Source organism: Oncorhynchus keta, chromosome 26 (assembly GCF_023373465.1).
Source record: "Oncorhynchus keta strain PuntledgeMale-10-30-2019 chromosome 26, Oket_V2, whole genome shotgun sequence".
Classification (NCBI taxonomy): domain Eukaryota; kingdom Metazoa; phylum Chordata; class Actinopteri; order Salmoniformes; family Salmonidae; genus Oncorhynchus; species Oncorhynchus keta.
The window spans coordinates 3,999,291-4,014,159 of NC_068446.1; the positions used below are offsets into that span (position 1 = coordinate 3,999,291).

At 43.0% G+C, this 14,869-nt stretch overlaps 1 protein-coding gene across 1 annotated transcript in view; it reads right to left on the bottom strand.

Moving 5' to 3' along the window:
* The window catches only part of LOC118358616 (collagen alpha-1(XXIV) chain-like), a 124,857-nt gene that overhangs the window by 81,096 nt on the left and 28,892 nt on the right, over nucleotides 1–14,869 (bottom strand). The window contains exons 14-15 of the mRNA XM_052480072.1: nucleotides 6,465–6,518; nucleotides 2,832–2,885 (exon numbers count right to left, since the gene is read on the bottom strand). Coding sequence (XP_052336032.1) covers nucleotides 2,832–2,885; nucleotides 6,465–6,518 — 108 coding nt within the window. The remainder of the gene's footprint in view (nucleotides 1–2,831; nucleotides 2,886–6,464; nucleotides 6,519–14,869) is intronic.

Here is a 14,869-nt window from a genome sequence, read left to right on the forward strand (position 1 = left end):
AGAAGATCATTCACAGAGCCCCCCCCCGGGGAAGAGCTGGAACACAGCATTCATACTAACAATATACAGGACTGACTAAGAACCTGGAGGCTCCAATTGAGTGATTCCTCACGAAACTAGGACATAAAAAAGACAAAGCTTTTGTCACAACATTTTATCAAGGAAATGATCCTTTGGAGGAAGGATTGTTGACACATATTTGAAATTTGTATTTAAAAACATTGAGAAAGAATTGATCAGACTCTGCATATTTGTAACATTTTGGCCTTTTACTCAGGCCTCCTTTAAAGACACCATCTTGATCCATCTGTAGGTGCTTACAAAACAACAATTGGTGTCAAATTAAGCATTACGGGTGGCCTTGTTAATATGTAGTATTTTGATTTCATTTTTTTTTTAAATCAAGTCATTTCTGAACATTGAAAAATATAAACATGACTATTGAAAAAAAAAAAGATTGTTGATTTGGCAAATTGTTCATCATTATATACTCTAGGGGAATGTCAACGTTCCAGTTGGATCTATTTTATGATCCAAGTTGCAAGCATTCTAGTAATTTGCAGGATGTACAACGATACAAGTGAAAGGAGAGCCGTGTGCTTCTTTGCATTTCCTCCAATGCCAATTGCTCTGTATAAAACTGGCCATAACTTTAAAACTAGCAGAGAACCTACTCTGGAACTTTGATGCTCAAATAGTATATTATGTTCAACATTAATATTGAGAAATTAGATAAATAAAATGTATCTTTTTTTCAATAGTTATTTTCATCTATTTCAATATTCATAAATACAGTACCAGTCAAAATTTTGGACACACCTACTCATTCAAGGTTTTTCTTTATTTTTGTAGAATCATAGAGAAGATATAAAAACTATGAAATAACACATATGGAATCATGTTGTAACCAAACAAATGTTAAACAAATCAAAATATATTTGACATTTTAGATTCCTCAAAGTAGCCACCCTTTGCCTTGATGACAGCTTTGCACACTCTAAGGCACTGCATCTCTGTGCAAGAGGTGTCATTACAGTCCCTGGTTTGAATCCAGGCTGGATCACATCCGGCCGTGATTGGGAGTCCCATAGGGCGATGCACAATTGGCCCAGCGTCATCCGGGGTAGGCCGTCATTGTAAATAAGAATGTTCTTATCTGACTTGCCTAGTTAAATAAAGGTTAAAACACTTTTTAGCTCAACCAGCTTCACTTGGAATGCTTTTCCAACAGTCTTGAAGGAGTTCCCACATACACTGAGCACTTGTTGGCTGCTTTTCCTTCAGTCTGCGGTCCATCTCAATTGGATTGAGGTTAAGTGAAAGTGGAGGCCAGGTCATCTGATGCAGTACTCCATCACTCTCATTCATGGTCAAATACCCCTTATACAGCCTGGAGGTGTGTTGGGTCATTGTTCTGTTGAAAAACAAATGATAGTCCCACTAAGCGCAAACCAGATGGGATGGCGTATCGCTGCAGAATGCTGTGGTAGCCATGCTGGTTAAGTGTACATTGAATTCTAAATAAATCACTGACAGTTTCACCAGCAAAGTACCCAGACACCCGCACACCTCCTCCTCCATGCTTCACGGTGGGAACCACAAATGTGGAGATCATCCATTCACCTACTCAGCGTCTCACAAAGACACGGCGGTTGGAACCAAAAATCTCAAATTTGGACTCATCAGTCAAAGGACAGATTTCCACCGGTCTCATGTCCATGTTTCTTGGCCCAAGCAAGTCTCTTCTTCTTATTGGTTGCCTTTAGTAGTGTTTTCTTTGCAGCAATTCGACCATGAAGGCCTGATTAATGCAGTCTCCTCTGAACAGTTGATGTTGAGATGTGTCTGTTACTTGAACTCTGTGAAGCATTTTTTGGGGCTGCAATTTCTGAGGCTGGTAACTAATGAATTATCCTCTGCAGCAGAGATAACTCTGGGTCTTCCTTTCCTGTGGCGGTCCTCATCAGAGTGTGTTTCATTATACTGCTTGATGTTTCTTGCAACTGCACTTGAAGAAACTTTCAAAGTTCATGACATTTTCTGGATTGACTAACCTTCATGTTTTAAAGTAAGGATGGACTGTCATTTCTCTTTGCTCAAATGCATTAAGAAGGAAATAAAAATTCCACATAAAATGAACTTTTAACAAGGCTGTTAATTGAAAGGCATTCCAGGTGACTACCTCATTAAGCTGGTTGAGAGATTGATTTGTTTTACACTTTTTTGGTTATTACATGTTATTTCATAGTGTTGATGTGTTCCCTATTATTCTACAATGTAGAAAATAGTAAAAATAAAGAAAAACCCTTTAATTAATAGGCGTGTACAAACGTTTGACTGGTACTGTGTGTGTATATATATATAAAAAATATCTAAATCAAAATACTACACAGATAACAGAGCAAGCGGTAGACCTTCATATGACAGACATTTTTGCTTTGTAGCACCTACGGATTAAACATTATATTGGCCTGGGTAAGGCCAAAATATCATAAATATGCCCACTTTGGTTAATTATTCATCATACTTTTAATTACAAATGTCAAATATATGTCAACAATCCTTCCTCCCAAATGGAAATTCTATAGTTTAAATTTCGTGAATATCCCCCAAATCATGCTTTTTCAGTGTCCTGGTTTCGTGAGGAATCACTCAATGACAGTATACGGAACACTAAGACAGCTACTCAGGCCTGAAAGCCAAAGATATGAAATAGCATTCCTACTCAGAGATGGACCACAACTACATCATTCACAGACATGCAATGCCACTAGCGCAACAGTTCCAGACACCCTCGCTAAGTGGTGTATACGTAGACGCTCTGTACCTACCCCGGACCCCTTCTCGCCAGGAGGACCCAATGGACCTGCAGGACCACGACCTCCCTGAGAAACAGAAGACACAGGAAAGGAGAGGGATCATTAATCCCTGAACCAACCTCAACGGGGCAGTAGGTAGTTCAGCGGTTTGAGCGTTAGGCCAGTAGCCGAAGTTCGAATCCCTGAGCCGACAAGGTAAAACGATATGTTGACGTGTCCATGAGCAAGGCACTGCGCCAGGGTCACCGTTGATCTTTTTTTTAAATGATTATTTAACTAGTCAAGTCAGTTATGAACAAATTCTTATTTACAATGACTGCCTAGGAAAAGTGGGTTAACTGCCTTGTTCAGGGGCAAAAGGACAGATTTTTACCTTGTCAGCTCGGGGATTGACGATCTAGCAACCTTTCGCTTACTGGCGAAACACTCTAACCACTAGGCTATCTGCCGCCCCAATAGCAGACCCAGGCTGTGACCCCACTCTCAGGGAGTTGGGAAATGAAAAAAAAAAAACACATTTATAACTAAGACAAATACTAATATAATTATTATTAACATTCATACATCAAACCCCACCACCTACCGCTGCACTTAGAGCTCCTAAACCCAGGCCTTGAATCGATGGGAAAACGCCACCCAAAAACGATATTTTGGTATTTATTTCATTAGTCCATTCTTGACATAGACCCAAAATGTTTTGCTTGTCAGCAATCAAGTTGAGGCTATGCAACGTTCAAAATACTTTCCGTTTGCATTATATGATGGTGCATTTCTGCATCATATGATCAAACAGAGAGGGACACTACAGTAAGTTAGCTAGCTGGTTATGCCAGAGAGGGATACTACAGTAAGTTAGCTAGCTGGTTATGCCAGAGAGGGATACTACAGTAAGCTAGCTAGCTGGTTATGCCAGAGAGGGATACTACAGTAAGTTAGCTAGCTGGTTATGCCAGAGAGGGATACTACAGTAAGTTAGCTAGCTGGTTATGCCAGAGAGGGATACTACAGTAAGTTAGCTAGCTGGTTATGCCAGAGAGGGATACTACAGTAAGTTAGCTAGCTGGTTATGCCAGAGAGGGATACTACAGTAAGTTAGCTAGCTGGTTATGCCAGAGAGGGATACTACAGTAAGTTAGCTAGCTGGTTATGCCAGAGAGGGATACTACAGTAAGTTAGCTAGCTGGTTATGCCAGAGAGGGACACTACAGTAAGTTAGCTAGCTGGTTATGCCAGAGAGGGATACTACAGTAAGTTATCTAGCTGGTTATGCCAGAGAGGGATACTACAGTAAGTTAGCTAGCTGGTTATGCCAGAGAGGGACACTACAGTAAGTTAGCTAGCTGGTTATGCCAGAGAGGGATACTACAGTAAGTTAGCTAGCTGGTTATGCCAGAGAGGGATACTACAGTAAGTTAGCTAGCTGGTTATGCCAGAGAGGGATACTACAGTAAGTTAGCTAGCTGGTTATGCCAGAGAGGGATACTACAGTAAGCTAGCTAGCTGGTTATGCCAGAGAGGGATACTACAGTAAGTTAGCTAGCTGGTTATGCCAGAGAGGGATACTACAGTAAGTTAGCTAACTGGTTATGCCAGAGAGGGATACTACAGTAAGTTAGCTAGCTGGTTATGCCAGAGAGGGATACTACAGTAAGTTAGCTAGCTGGTTATGCCAGAGAGGGATACTACAGTAAGTTAGCTAGCTGGTTATGCCAGAGAGGGACACTACAGTAAGTTAGCTAGCTGGTTATGCCAGAGAGGGATACTACAGTAAGTTAGCTAGCTGGTTATGCCAGAGAGGGATACTACAGTAAGTTAGCTAGCTGGTTATGCCAGAGAGGGATACTACAGTAAGTTAGCTAGCTGGTTATGCCAGAGAGGGATACTACAGTAAGTTAGCTAGCTGGTTATGCCAGAGAGGGATACTACAGTAAGTTAGCTAGCTGGTTATGCCAGAGAGGGATACTACAGTAAGTTAGCTAGCTGGTTATGCCAGAGAGGGATACTACAGTAAGTTAGCTAGCTGGTTATGCCTATCCAACTCTGGAACTCTGCCAAGGTACGCTTTTTCTTTTATAAATGTATTGCTAAACAGCTTTCTGACTGTAGACTGTACTGCATGATTGTAGCTGGTTTACTAACGCATTAGTTCGAGTAGCTACAGTATGCTGACTATGAGGTGACAACGATGTAGGCTGCGTGTAGCGGTTAGCAGTCATGATATGAAGGTTTGGCTTGGAAAGTTTTTCTTCACCTTGTCACAGACAGCTGATGTGTTGTGCACTGAAGTCCACAAGCGAGGGGAAAAGGTGAGGCGAGCAAAGTGATCATGCCGTTTTTATGTGGCTGCTATGAAAGTGTGCTAGCGTGTGATTTGGGAGTGTATTCATTCTGCCGATTCCGTTGAAAAACTTTTCTTAAACTGAAGCAAACAGAATGAAACGGGGATAAACGTACCTGCATTTGTCCAAATAGAAACTCTCATTTGCAACTGGTTGACTAATGATTACACACTAGATCTGCTAGATATGTGCGAGGTGGCATTGAATGTGTCACTGTCTGTAAACCTTGATTACTCAAAGATCTCTCGATGAAAGTAAACTTTCATTCATTGGTGAGGTTGTAGCAACCTCAAAGAAATAAGACCATGCTCATGAAAACAAAATCATCCTCCCTCATCTTAAACGGCACCGAACGCCACTGGTTTTCAGCACAGGAACTAGTTAGGAAACAGCCTCCAGGGTGTCTCTCTCGTCATACAGCATCAGCACTGGTTTTCAGCACAGGAACTAGTTAGGAAACAGCCTCCAGGGTGTCTCTCTCGTCATACAGCATCAGCACTGGTTTTCAGCACAGGAACTAGTTAGGAAACAGCCTCCAGGGTGTCTCTCTCGTCATACAGCATCAGCACTGGTTTTCAGCACAGGAACTAGTTAGGAAACAGCCTCCAGGGTGTCTCTCTCGTCATACAGCATCAGCACTGGTTTTCAGCACAGGAACTAGTTAGGAAACAGCCTCCAGGGTGTCTCTCTCGTCATACAGCATCAGCACTTCAAATGACTCACTTATGACCCAGCCCTGTGTGTGTAGTATGTGTGTGTGCACGTTTGCTTGCTTTGCAACAAAGTGGAAAAGACCACTTTACATTGCAAGTTATATTTCAATGTGTGACATTGACATGGCTGGTTTACCGAAATCTACATTTTAGATTTGAGTCATTTAGCAGACGCTCTAATCCAGAGCGATTTTACAATCATCTTAAAATAGCTAGGTGGGACAAACACATACTGTATCACAGACATATAAATATTTTTTTTCCTGAAATAAAGTAGCTATCAGTAGAGTTGGAACTAGAAAGTGTGTGTGTGGGGGGTGGGGGTTAAGTGCAAGTGCCAGTTCAGGTTATTTATCGGGTTGGGGGTGTAGGGTTTGAACATAGCCTGAAGGCAGGGAAGGGCAGTTCCTCTTGCTGCTCCGTAGGTAAGCACCATGGTCTTGTAGTGGATACGAGCTTCGACTGGAAGCCAGTGGAGTGTGCGGAGGAGCAGGGTGACATGAGGGAATTTGGGAAGCTTGAAACCTAGACAGTAGGAACACAGCAATGTACTTTGACAGCCTAATGGCCCTAAAAAAAAAAAAACATGCTACCTTTTCACCGGCTTCTCCTACTCCCCCTGACATCCCGATCAGGCCCGCTGGACCCTGCAAAGGAGAGAGAGAGAGAGCAATAGTATACAAACATCCGGGTAAAGTATGTCTATTAGAGGAGACATGATCCCCACCCATCAGTATGTTCATAGAGGTCATAGATAACTATGTAATGGTGATGTAAAGATGGAGAAAGAACTGCAATCATATGCTTGTAAAAGGAAATTACATGAAGGAACCAGGGGGAAAATCCCTCAATGAGATTTGAGCGCATGAAACTGAACAAAATGTAATTAATTAGTGTATGCAATGTTTTATGTTGTTAAAAAGTAATGAGGCAATGCAAATCATGTCAAATGCTAGTTTGGTGTTGTATGAACAAGGCGATAAAAACAGACATTCTTTTCACAGTATTCACAAGCCATATTCCTGGGCTACACGCTGCTGTGGATAAAGAAATGAGAGGCACATACACTACGTGACCAAACGTATATGGACACCTGCTCATTGAAAAATCTCATTCCAAACGCATGGGCATCAATATGGAGTTGGGCCCATCTTTGTTGCCATTTCAACCTCCGCACTTCTGGGAAGGCTGCGGGGGCTTGCTTCCTTGCAGCCACACGAGCATTAGTGAGGTCGAGCACTGATGTTGGCCGATTGGGCCCGGCTCACAGTCGGCATTCCAATTCACACCAAAGGTGTTCAGTGGGGTTGAGGTCAGGGCTCTGTGCAGGACGGTCACGTTCTTCCACACCAATCTTCGACTAACCATTTTTGTATGGACTTCGCTTTATGCACGGGGGCATTGTCATGCTGAAACAGGAAAGGGCCTTCCCCAAACTGTTGCCACAAAGTTGGAAGCACAGAATCGTCTCGAATGCCATTGTATGATGTAGCCCCAGACCATTATTTCTCCTCCACCAAAGTTTACAGTTGGCACTATGTATTCAGGCAGGTGGCGTTCTCCTGACATCCGCCAAACCCAGAATCATCCGTCAGACTGCCAGATGGTGAAGCGTGATTCATCACTCCAGAGAATGCGTTTCCACCGCTCCAGAGTACAATGGCGGCGAGCTTTACACCACTCCAGCTGACGCTTGGCATTGAGCGTGGTGATCTTAGGCCCGTAAACGCAATATGCTCCCGCAATAATATACCACGTACACTATATACAGTTGAAGTCGGAAGTTTTCATACACCTTAGCCAAATACATTTAAACTCAGTTTCACAATTTCTGACATTTAATCCTAGTACAAATGCCCTGTCTTAGGTCAGTTAGGATCACCACTTTATTTTTAAGAATGTGACATGTCAGAATAATAGTAGAGAGAATGATTTATTTCAGCTTTAGTATCTTTCATCACATTCCCAGTGGGTCAGAAGTTTACACTCAATTAGTATTTGATAGCATTGCCTTTTAAATTGTTTAACTTGGGTCAAACATTTCAGGTAGCCTTCCACAAGCTTCCCACAATAAGTTGGGTGAATTTTGGCCCATTCCTCCTGATAGAGCTGGTGTAACTGAGTCAGGTTTGTAGGCCTCCTTGCTCGCACACGCTTCTTCAGTTCTGTCCACAAATGTTCTATCGAATTGAGGTCAGGGCTTTGTGATGGCCACTCCAATACCCTGACTTTGTTGTCCTTAAGCCATTTTGCCACAACTTTGGAAATATGCTTGGGGTAATTGTCCATTTGGAAGACCCATTTGTGACCAAGCTTCAACTTCCTGGATGATGACTTGAGATGTTGCTTCAATATATGCACATAATTTTCCTACCTTGTGATGCCATCTATTTTGTGAAGTGTACCAGTCCCTCCTGCAGCAAAGCACCTCCACAGCATGATGCTGCCACCTCTCTGCTTCACGGTTGGGATGGTGTTCTTCGACTTGCAAGCCTCCCCCTTTTCCTCCTAACATAATGATGGTCATTATGGCCAAACAGTTCTATTTTTGTTTCATCAGACCAGAGGACATTTCTCCAAAAAGTACGATCTTTGTCCCCATGTGCAGTTGCAAACCGTAGTTTGGCTTTTTTATGGTGGTTTTGGAGCAGTGGCTTCTTCCTTGCTGAGCGGCCTTTCAGGTTAAGTTGATATAGGACTCGTTTTTACTGTGGATATAGATAATTTTGTACCTGTTTCCTCCAGCATCTTCACAAGGTCCTTTGCTGTTGTTCTGGGATTGATTTGCACTTTTCGTACCAAAGTACTTTCATCTTTAGGAGACAGAATGCGTCTCCTTCCTGAGTGGTATGATGACTGCGTGGTCCCATGGTGTTTATACGTGCGTACTATTGTTTGTACAGATGAACATGGTACCGTCAGGCATTTGGAAATTGCTCCCAAGGATGAACCAGACTTGTGGAGCTCTACAATTTCTGAGTTATTGGCTGATTTATTTTGATTTTCCCATGATGTCAAGCAAAGAGGTACTGAGTTTGAAGGTAGGCCTTGAAATACATCCACAGGTACACCTCCAATTGACTCAAATGATGTCAATTAGCCTATCAGAAGATTCTAAAGCCATGACCATTTTCTGGAATTTTCCAAACTGTTTAAAGGCACAGTCAACTTGGTGTATGTAAACTTCTGACCCACTGGAATTGTGATACAGTGAATTGTGAGTGAAATAATCTGTCTGTAAACAATTATTATTACAATTATTGGAAAAACTACTTGTGTCATGCACAATGTAGACGTCGTAAAACGCTAGCCAAAACTATAGTTTGTTAACAAGAAATTTGTGGAGTGGTTGAAAAACTAGTTTTAATGACTCCGACTTAAGTGTATGTAAACTTCCGACTTCAACTGTATACCATGAGCTGTGCCAGGCCCGCCACGTCTGTTGACTCATCCAGCTGTAATCCATAGAATTCACTGGCTTGTATGCGAAGCAGTAATTGTTTCAAAACATCTCCTGCCATGTCACTGGTGCGTTGTGAAATTGTCTGTATAGTTTTTTTGGGACTTTTCCCCCAGCAATTTCCCAGCCATATCTGTGGCAGCAGGAATAATGAAGTCCTCCACAATAGTATATGTCTTGCCTGTCCTAGCCACACGGTAGCTCACCATATAAGACACTTCTAGCCCATTCTTATTAATGGTATCTGTTGATTTTATACATGTCTACCTACTCAAAGTTTCTTAATTCTCGCTCAAAAAACTCCTGTGGCTTGTTTTGTTTCTAAATGTCTGCGCAAGAGTGAAGGTTTCATCGAGTTGTGAGATAGTACTTTTACACAGATAACGCACTGTGACTGGGGAAAGGCACTACTCCCAATGTAAGTGAACCCCAAATCAATGTAGTTCTCATTATATTTACGCCTCTTCGATGGTCCAACATCCCAGTCTGTTGTTCGTTGCTTTCCCGGGCTGCATCAGATTCACAACTGTCAGTGTCCATGCTAGCTGGGCTAACAACAAATGTAGAATTACTGATGCTAGCATTGGATGTGCTCGTGGAAGCAGAACAACTTGTGTTGTCGATAGGTGCAGGTGTAGCACTGCTGGAAGTAGCAGTACCACCAGTAGGTATGTGCCTCTATGGACGCGGGTTTTTACTAAATTGACTGTTTGAAAATGTGAAGACAATTATCATTATTAGTCGTTATGTGAATCACATTTTTATTTGGCGTACCCCCGACAGCATTGCACATACCCCTGGAATGACCATTCCTCGGCATCTGACCGTAAGGCGCTGCAGAGGGTAATGCACACGGCCCAGTACATCACTGGGGTCAAGTTTCCTGCGATCCAGTACCTATATACTCGGGGCAGTGTCTGAGGAAGGCCCACAAAATTGTCAAAGACTCCAGTTACCCAAGTCATAGACTGTTTTCTCTGCTACCGTACGGCAAGCGGTACCAGAGCACCAAGTCTAGGACCAAAAGGCTCCTTAACAGCTTTTACCCCCCAAGCCATAAGACAGCTGAACAGCTAATCAAATGGCCACCCAGACTATTTACATTGACACCCCTGCCCTTTGTTTTCACACGGCTGCTACTCGCTGTGTGTTATCTTGCATAGTCACTTTACCCCTACCTACATGTACAAATGACCTCGACTAACCCCACACATTGACTCAGTACCGGTAGCCCCTGTCGTTATTTTATTGGGTTACTTTAAATGTTTTACTTTAGTTTATTTAGTAAATATTTTCTTCACTCTATTTCTTGAACTGCATTGTTGGTTAAGGGCTTGTAAGTAAGCAGTTCCCGGTAAGGTGAACTACACCTCTTGTATTCGGCACATGTGACAAATCAAAAGTGATTTGATTTGGATTCAACCTGGGCTGCTTCTACACTGTGTTCTGCCACCCAGCCCTTTGTAGTAGGCCTACAGCTGCAGTTCTACTCTCACTAGGAGAGTGTTGCCACATCCTACTGTCCTGCGCCTAAAACGCTGGCTAACAAAGAGAATGCGGGCTGATGTAAACAAGAGAATGAAGGGCTAGATAAAGGGCTGAGGTTTGGCCCAGCGCCAGTGTCGACGGTAAGGAGAGGAGTGGATAGCAGACGAGAGGAGCAACGTCTCTTGCCCCAGTGACTCCTGAAAGGCTGGTGAAAACGTCCCCAGTCTGGCCAACCGCTAAACCCAGTGTGGTCACTGTGGTTGTCTTGCTATGTACGAGGCAAATATGCATGACCAAAATGTCATTGTTGCACAAGAGACGTACCGTACTTCCACGTGTGTTTCTGTGGCTACGTTTCTTGCCTTTTTCAAAAATGTATTTTCTATCTCCCCCCATCAGCTCTTAGTTCCTCAATATGTGGTGTGTTTGACAGAGACAGAACACATCTCTGGCAGGTTAGATGTAGATGTAGCCTGTAGATGTAGCCTGTAGATGTAGCCTGTAGATGTAGCCTGTAGATGTAGCCTGTATGTAGATGTAGCCTGTAGATGTAGCCTGTAGATGTAGCATGTAGATGTAGCCTGTAGATGTAGCCTGTAGATGTAGCCTGTAGATGTAGCATGTAGATGTAGCCTGTCCCGTCTGAGTCTGAGAAGAGGGATGTATAGAGCGGGGATCGGGACAGACGGAGCCGTACACAGAGCCAGAATTGTGACCACACTTCTGGACTCCATTAGTCGTTGATGCGACTGAAGGAAGTGGGAAAATAGGATGGGAGGAAAAAAGGGGGGGGAGGAAGAAGGGAGATTTTCCTGGAAAATCTAAAGCCAATGCCGTCTGGCAGTTGCTAAACAGAGAGGCCACTGGGGCTGTGGCAATATGGCCAGAGGTGTGAAAGACGCACGCAGACAGACACTGCAGTGCTGTACATTACACTGGGTCCTCTGAACACTCCCGCGTGTGACAGTTGAGAGTCTCCTGTTTCTGTGTGTGAATGGGAGTCTTAATCATCCACAGCTGTTGTGATAAGAGCAAACCAGATAGCTAGTGGGAACATTCCTGTCTGTTCTAATGTATATATTAAACAACAAACTAACTTGTGAAAACACAGTAGGCAACCGCAGAACACACCTCTACTGTATGGTATAAGTCCCAGCGTAGCCCCAGGCATGCAGGCAACTGATTTGTACTGTAGTGTCTGTGAGTAAAGGCAAAGGCAGGCAGCCTTGGGAAACATGGGAACACTAGTGTCTCCAGATCCATACAAAATCCCTTTATTGAGGCATGAATTGGGACAACATGGCGGTATACCGTATATTCCAACACCATTGATACAATTCCCTTTAAGTTTTTTAAGACATTAATATTTGTTGCTACTTTTTTAAGTAAATACCCTCAGTAGACTTCTGCAGTACGTTAGGGGATAAAGAAGATAGTGTTCTTCTTTTCACCTTTCTTCATTTCACCAGGGTGGGTAGGATAGTCTGGAAGGTCAGGACGAGGACGGGGGAGCAGGTAGTTGACTAGTGGTGGCTATTCAGCAGCTTGATGGTCTGGGGGTAGTAGCTATTGGCCAGTCTTACAGTTTTTGCAGCAAACTGCGAGTCGCATTTTTTAGTTACTTGTATAACTTTATGAACTGGGATGTCTTTCCTTTAAATAGTTTTAGCATTTACTTAGTATTCTCTATGGGTTTTGACATGTACTTGTTAGCATTGCTAACATTCGGATAACAGAGGCAGTGGGGTTAGAAAATAGTGCCCCTTGTGTTCAGTGCCTGCATTACCAGGGTATAGCACAAGGTCGGCATGAAGGTATGACAATCTGGATACCCCCCAAGCCTAGTATCCTGTATCATTTAACAGTAGGAAACTGGTTCAAGGGCTTTCTCTCTATGACAGGGCCTCTTCAGATGGGGCTTTCAGTTTTCGAATTGCAGTCTGCAGCGATCTGCTTTCTCAGGTGTGTGTGTGTGTCTGTCTGCTTCCTTAGCCCTGGGTTCAGATGTGTGTCACAGTGAAGGTTATAAGTAGAGCAGAGCAGCAGCCAAGGAGAGAGACTGAAATCACCTTTGTAGGTACTATAGAAGAGAACCTTCTCGGTTGTCAAGTGCTACTAGTCTCTCACCCACATGTTTCAAAGCAAAACACGAATCTGTCAATTCCCTCAGCAGTAATTCAATTCGGAGGCATTTCATTTTTTTATTACTGTGATTTGATTGGGGGGGTCACACTGGAATGGAACACTTGACGAGCCAATCTAACTTGGCCCAAAATACAGCACATCCTACAAACTCCCAATAAATGATGGGTTCCAACACTTTATGGGCAACATGTTGCTGTAAGGGCTCTCTAGGTGACACAATGAAGCCTTAGTGAACACAATCACAAACAGCCCAATATACTGACCCAGGGCTAACCCGCAGTTAGCCAACCTGTCGACAGTCTCTCTTCAGACCTTCCAGATGATATTTATTTGGAAAGTGATGTAATGGCCTTCATTAGAGCCTCCATGTGTTTTCCGAGCAGATATATATATATTTTTTTACATGGAGCCTGAGGCTCCTTGGCTTCAAAGGGCCCTAGCTCGCTAGAAACAGTCTGTGGTGGGTGGTTAATACCTCTGATATGTGCTCTTCTATGCAACAAAACAGAGTATGTCCCAAATGGCACCCTATTCCCTACATAGTGCACTACTTTTGACCAGGGCTCTGGGTGTCATTTGGGATGCAAACAATCAGACGCACGCATGGCGTGTTTGGTGGCAGCGGGTTCCACGACGCACATACTGCAAATATAAGCATCACGGGGCCCGATGAACACAGAGAGGCATAAATGCATTAAGATATGAGATGTCTTGTGTGTAGATTTCCTGCATGGGAAAACATGTTGCTGTGTTTGTATTGAGTATCAGAAGACTGTCCGGACCGTAAAACAACAGACAGGCTTTTTACAGTATATTAGACCAATCCAACGTGATTGTATTATTCCACAGATGTTTTAAAAACTAGCTGGGCCACTGATGTTTAAAAACTAGCTGGGCCACTGATGTTTAAAAACTAGCTGGGCCACAGATGTTTTAAAAACTAGCTGGGCCACTGATGTTTAAAAACTAGCTGGGCCACTGATGTTTAAAAACTAGCTGGGCCACAGATGTTTTAAAAACTAGCTGGGCCACTGATGTTTTAAAAACTAGCTGGGCCACAGATGTTTTAAAAACTAGCTGGGCCACTGATGTTTTAAAAACTAGCTGGGCCACAGATGTTTTAAAAACTAGCTGGGCCACTGATGTTTTAAAAACTAGCTGGGCCACTGATGTTTTAAAAACTAGCTGGGCCACTGATGTTTTAAAAACTAGCTGGGCCACTGATGTTTTAAAAACTAGCTGGGCCACTGATGTTTTAAAAACTAGCTGGGCCACAGATGTTTTAAAAACTTAGCTGGGCCACAGATGTTTTAAAAACTAGCTGGGCCACAGATGTTTTAAAAACTAGCTGGGCCACTGATGTTTTAAAAACTTATCTGGGCCACAGATGTTTTAAAAACTAGCTGGGCCACAGATGTTTTAAAAACTAGCTGGGCCACAGATGTTTTAAAACTAGCTGGGCCACAGATGTTTTAAAAACTTAGCTGGGCCACAGATGTTTTAAAAACTTAGCTGGGCCACAGATGTTTTAAAAACTAGCTGGGCCACTGATGTTTTAAAACTAGCTGGGCCACAGATGTTTTAAAAACTAGCTGGGCCACAGATGTTTTAAAAACTAGCTGGGCCACAGATGTTTTAAAAACTAGCTGGGCCACAGATGTTTTAAAACTAGCTGGGCCACAGATGTTTTAAAAACTAGCTGGGCCACAGATGTTTTAAAAACTAGCTGGGCCACAGATGTTTTAAAAACTAGCTGGGCCACAGATGTTTTAAAAACTAGCTGGGCCACTGATGTTTTAAAAACTAGCTGGGCCACAGATGTTTTAAAAACTAGCTGGGCCACAGATGTTTTAAAAACTAGCTGGGCCACAGATGTTTTAAAAACTAGCTGGGCCACAGATGTTT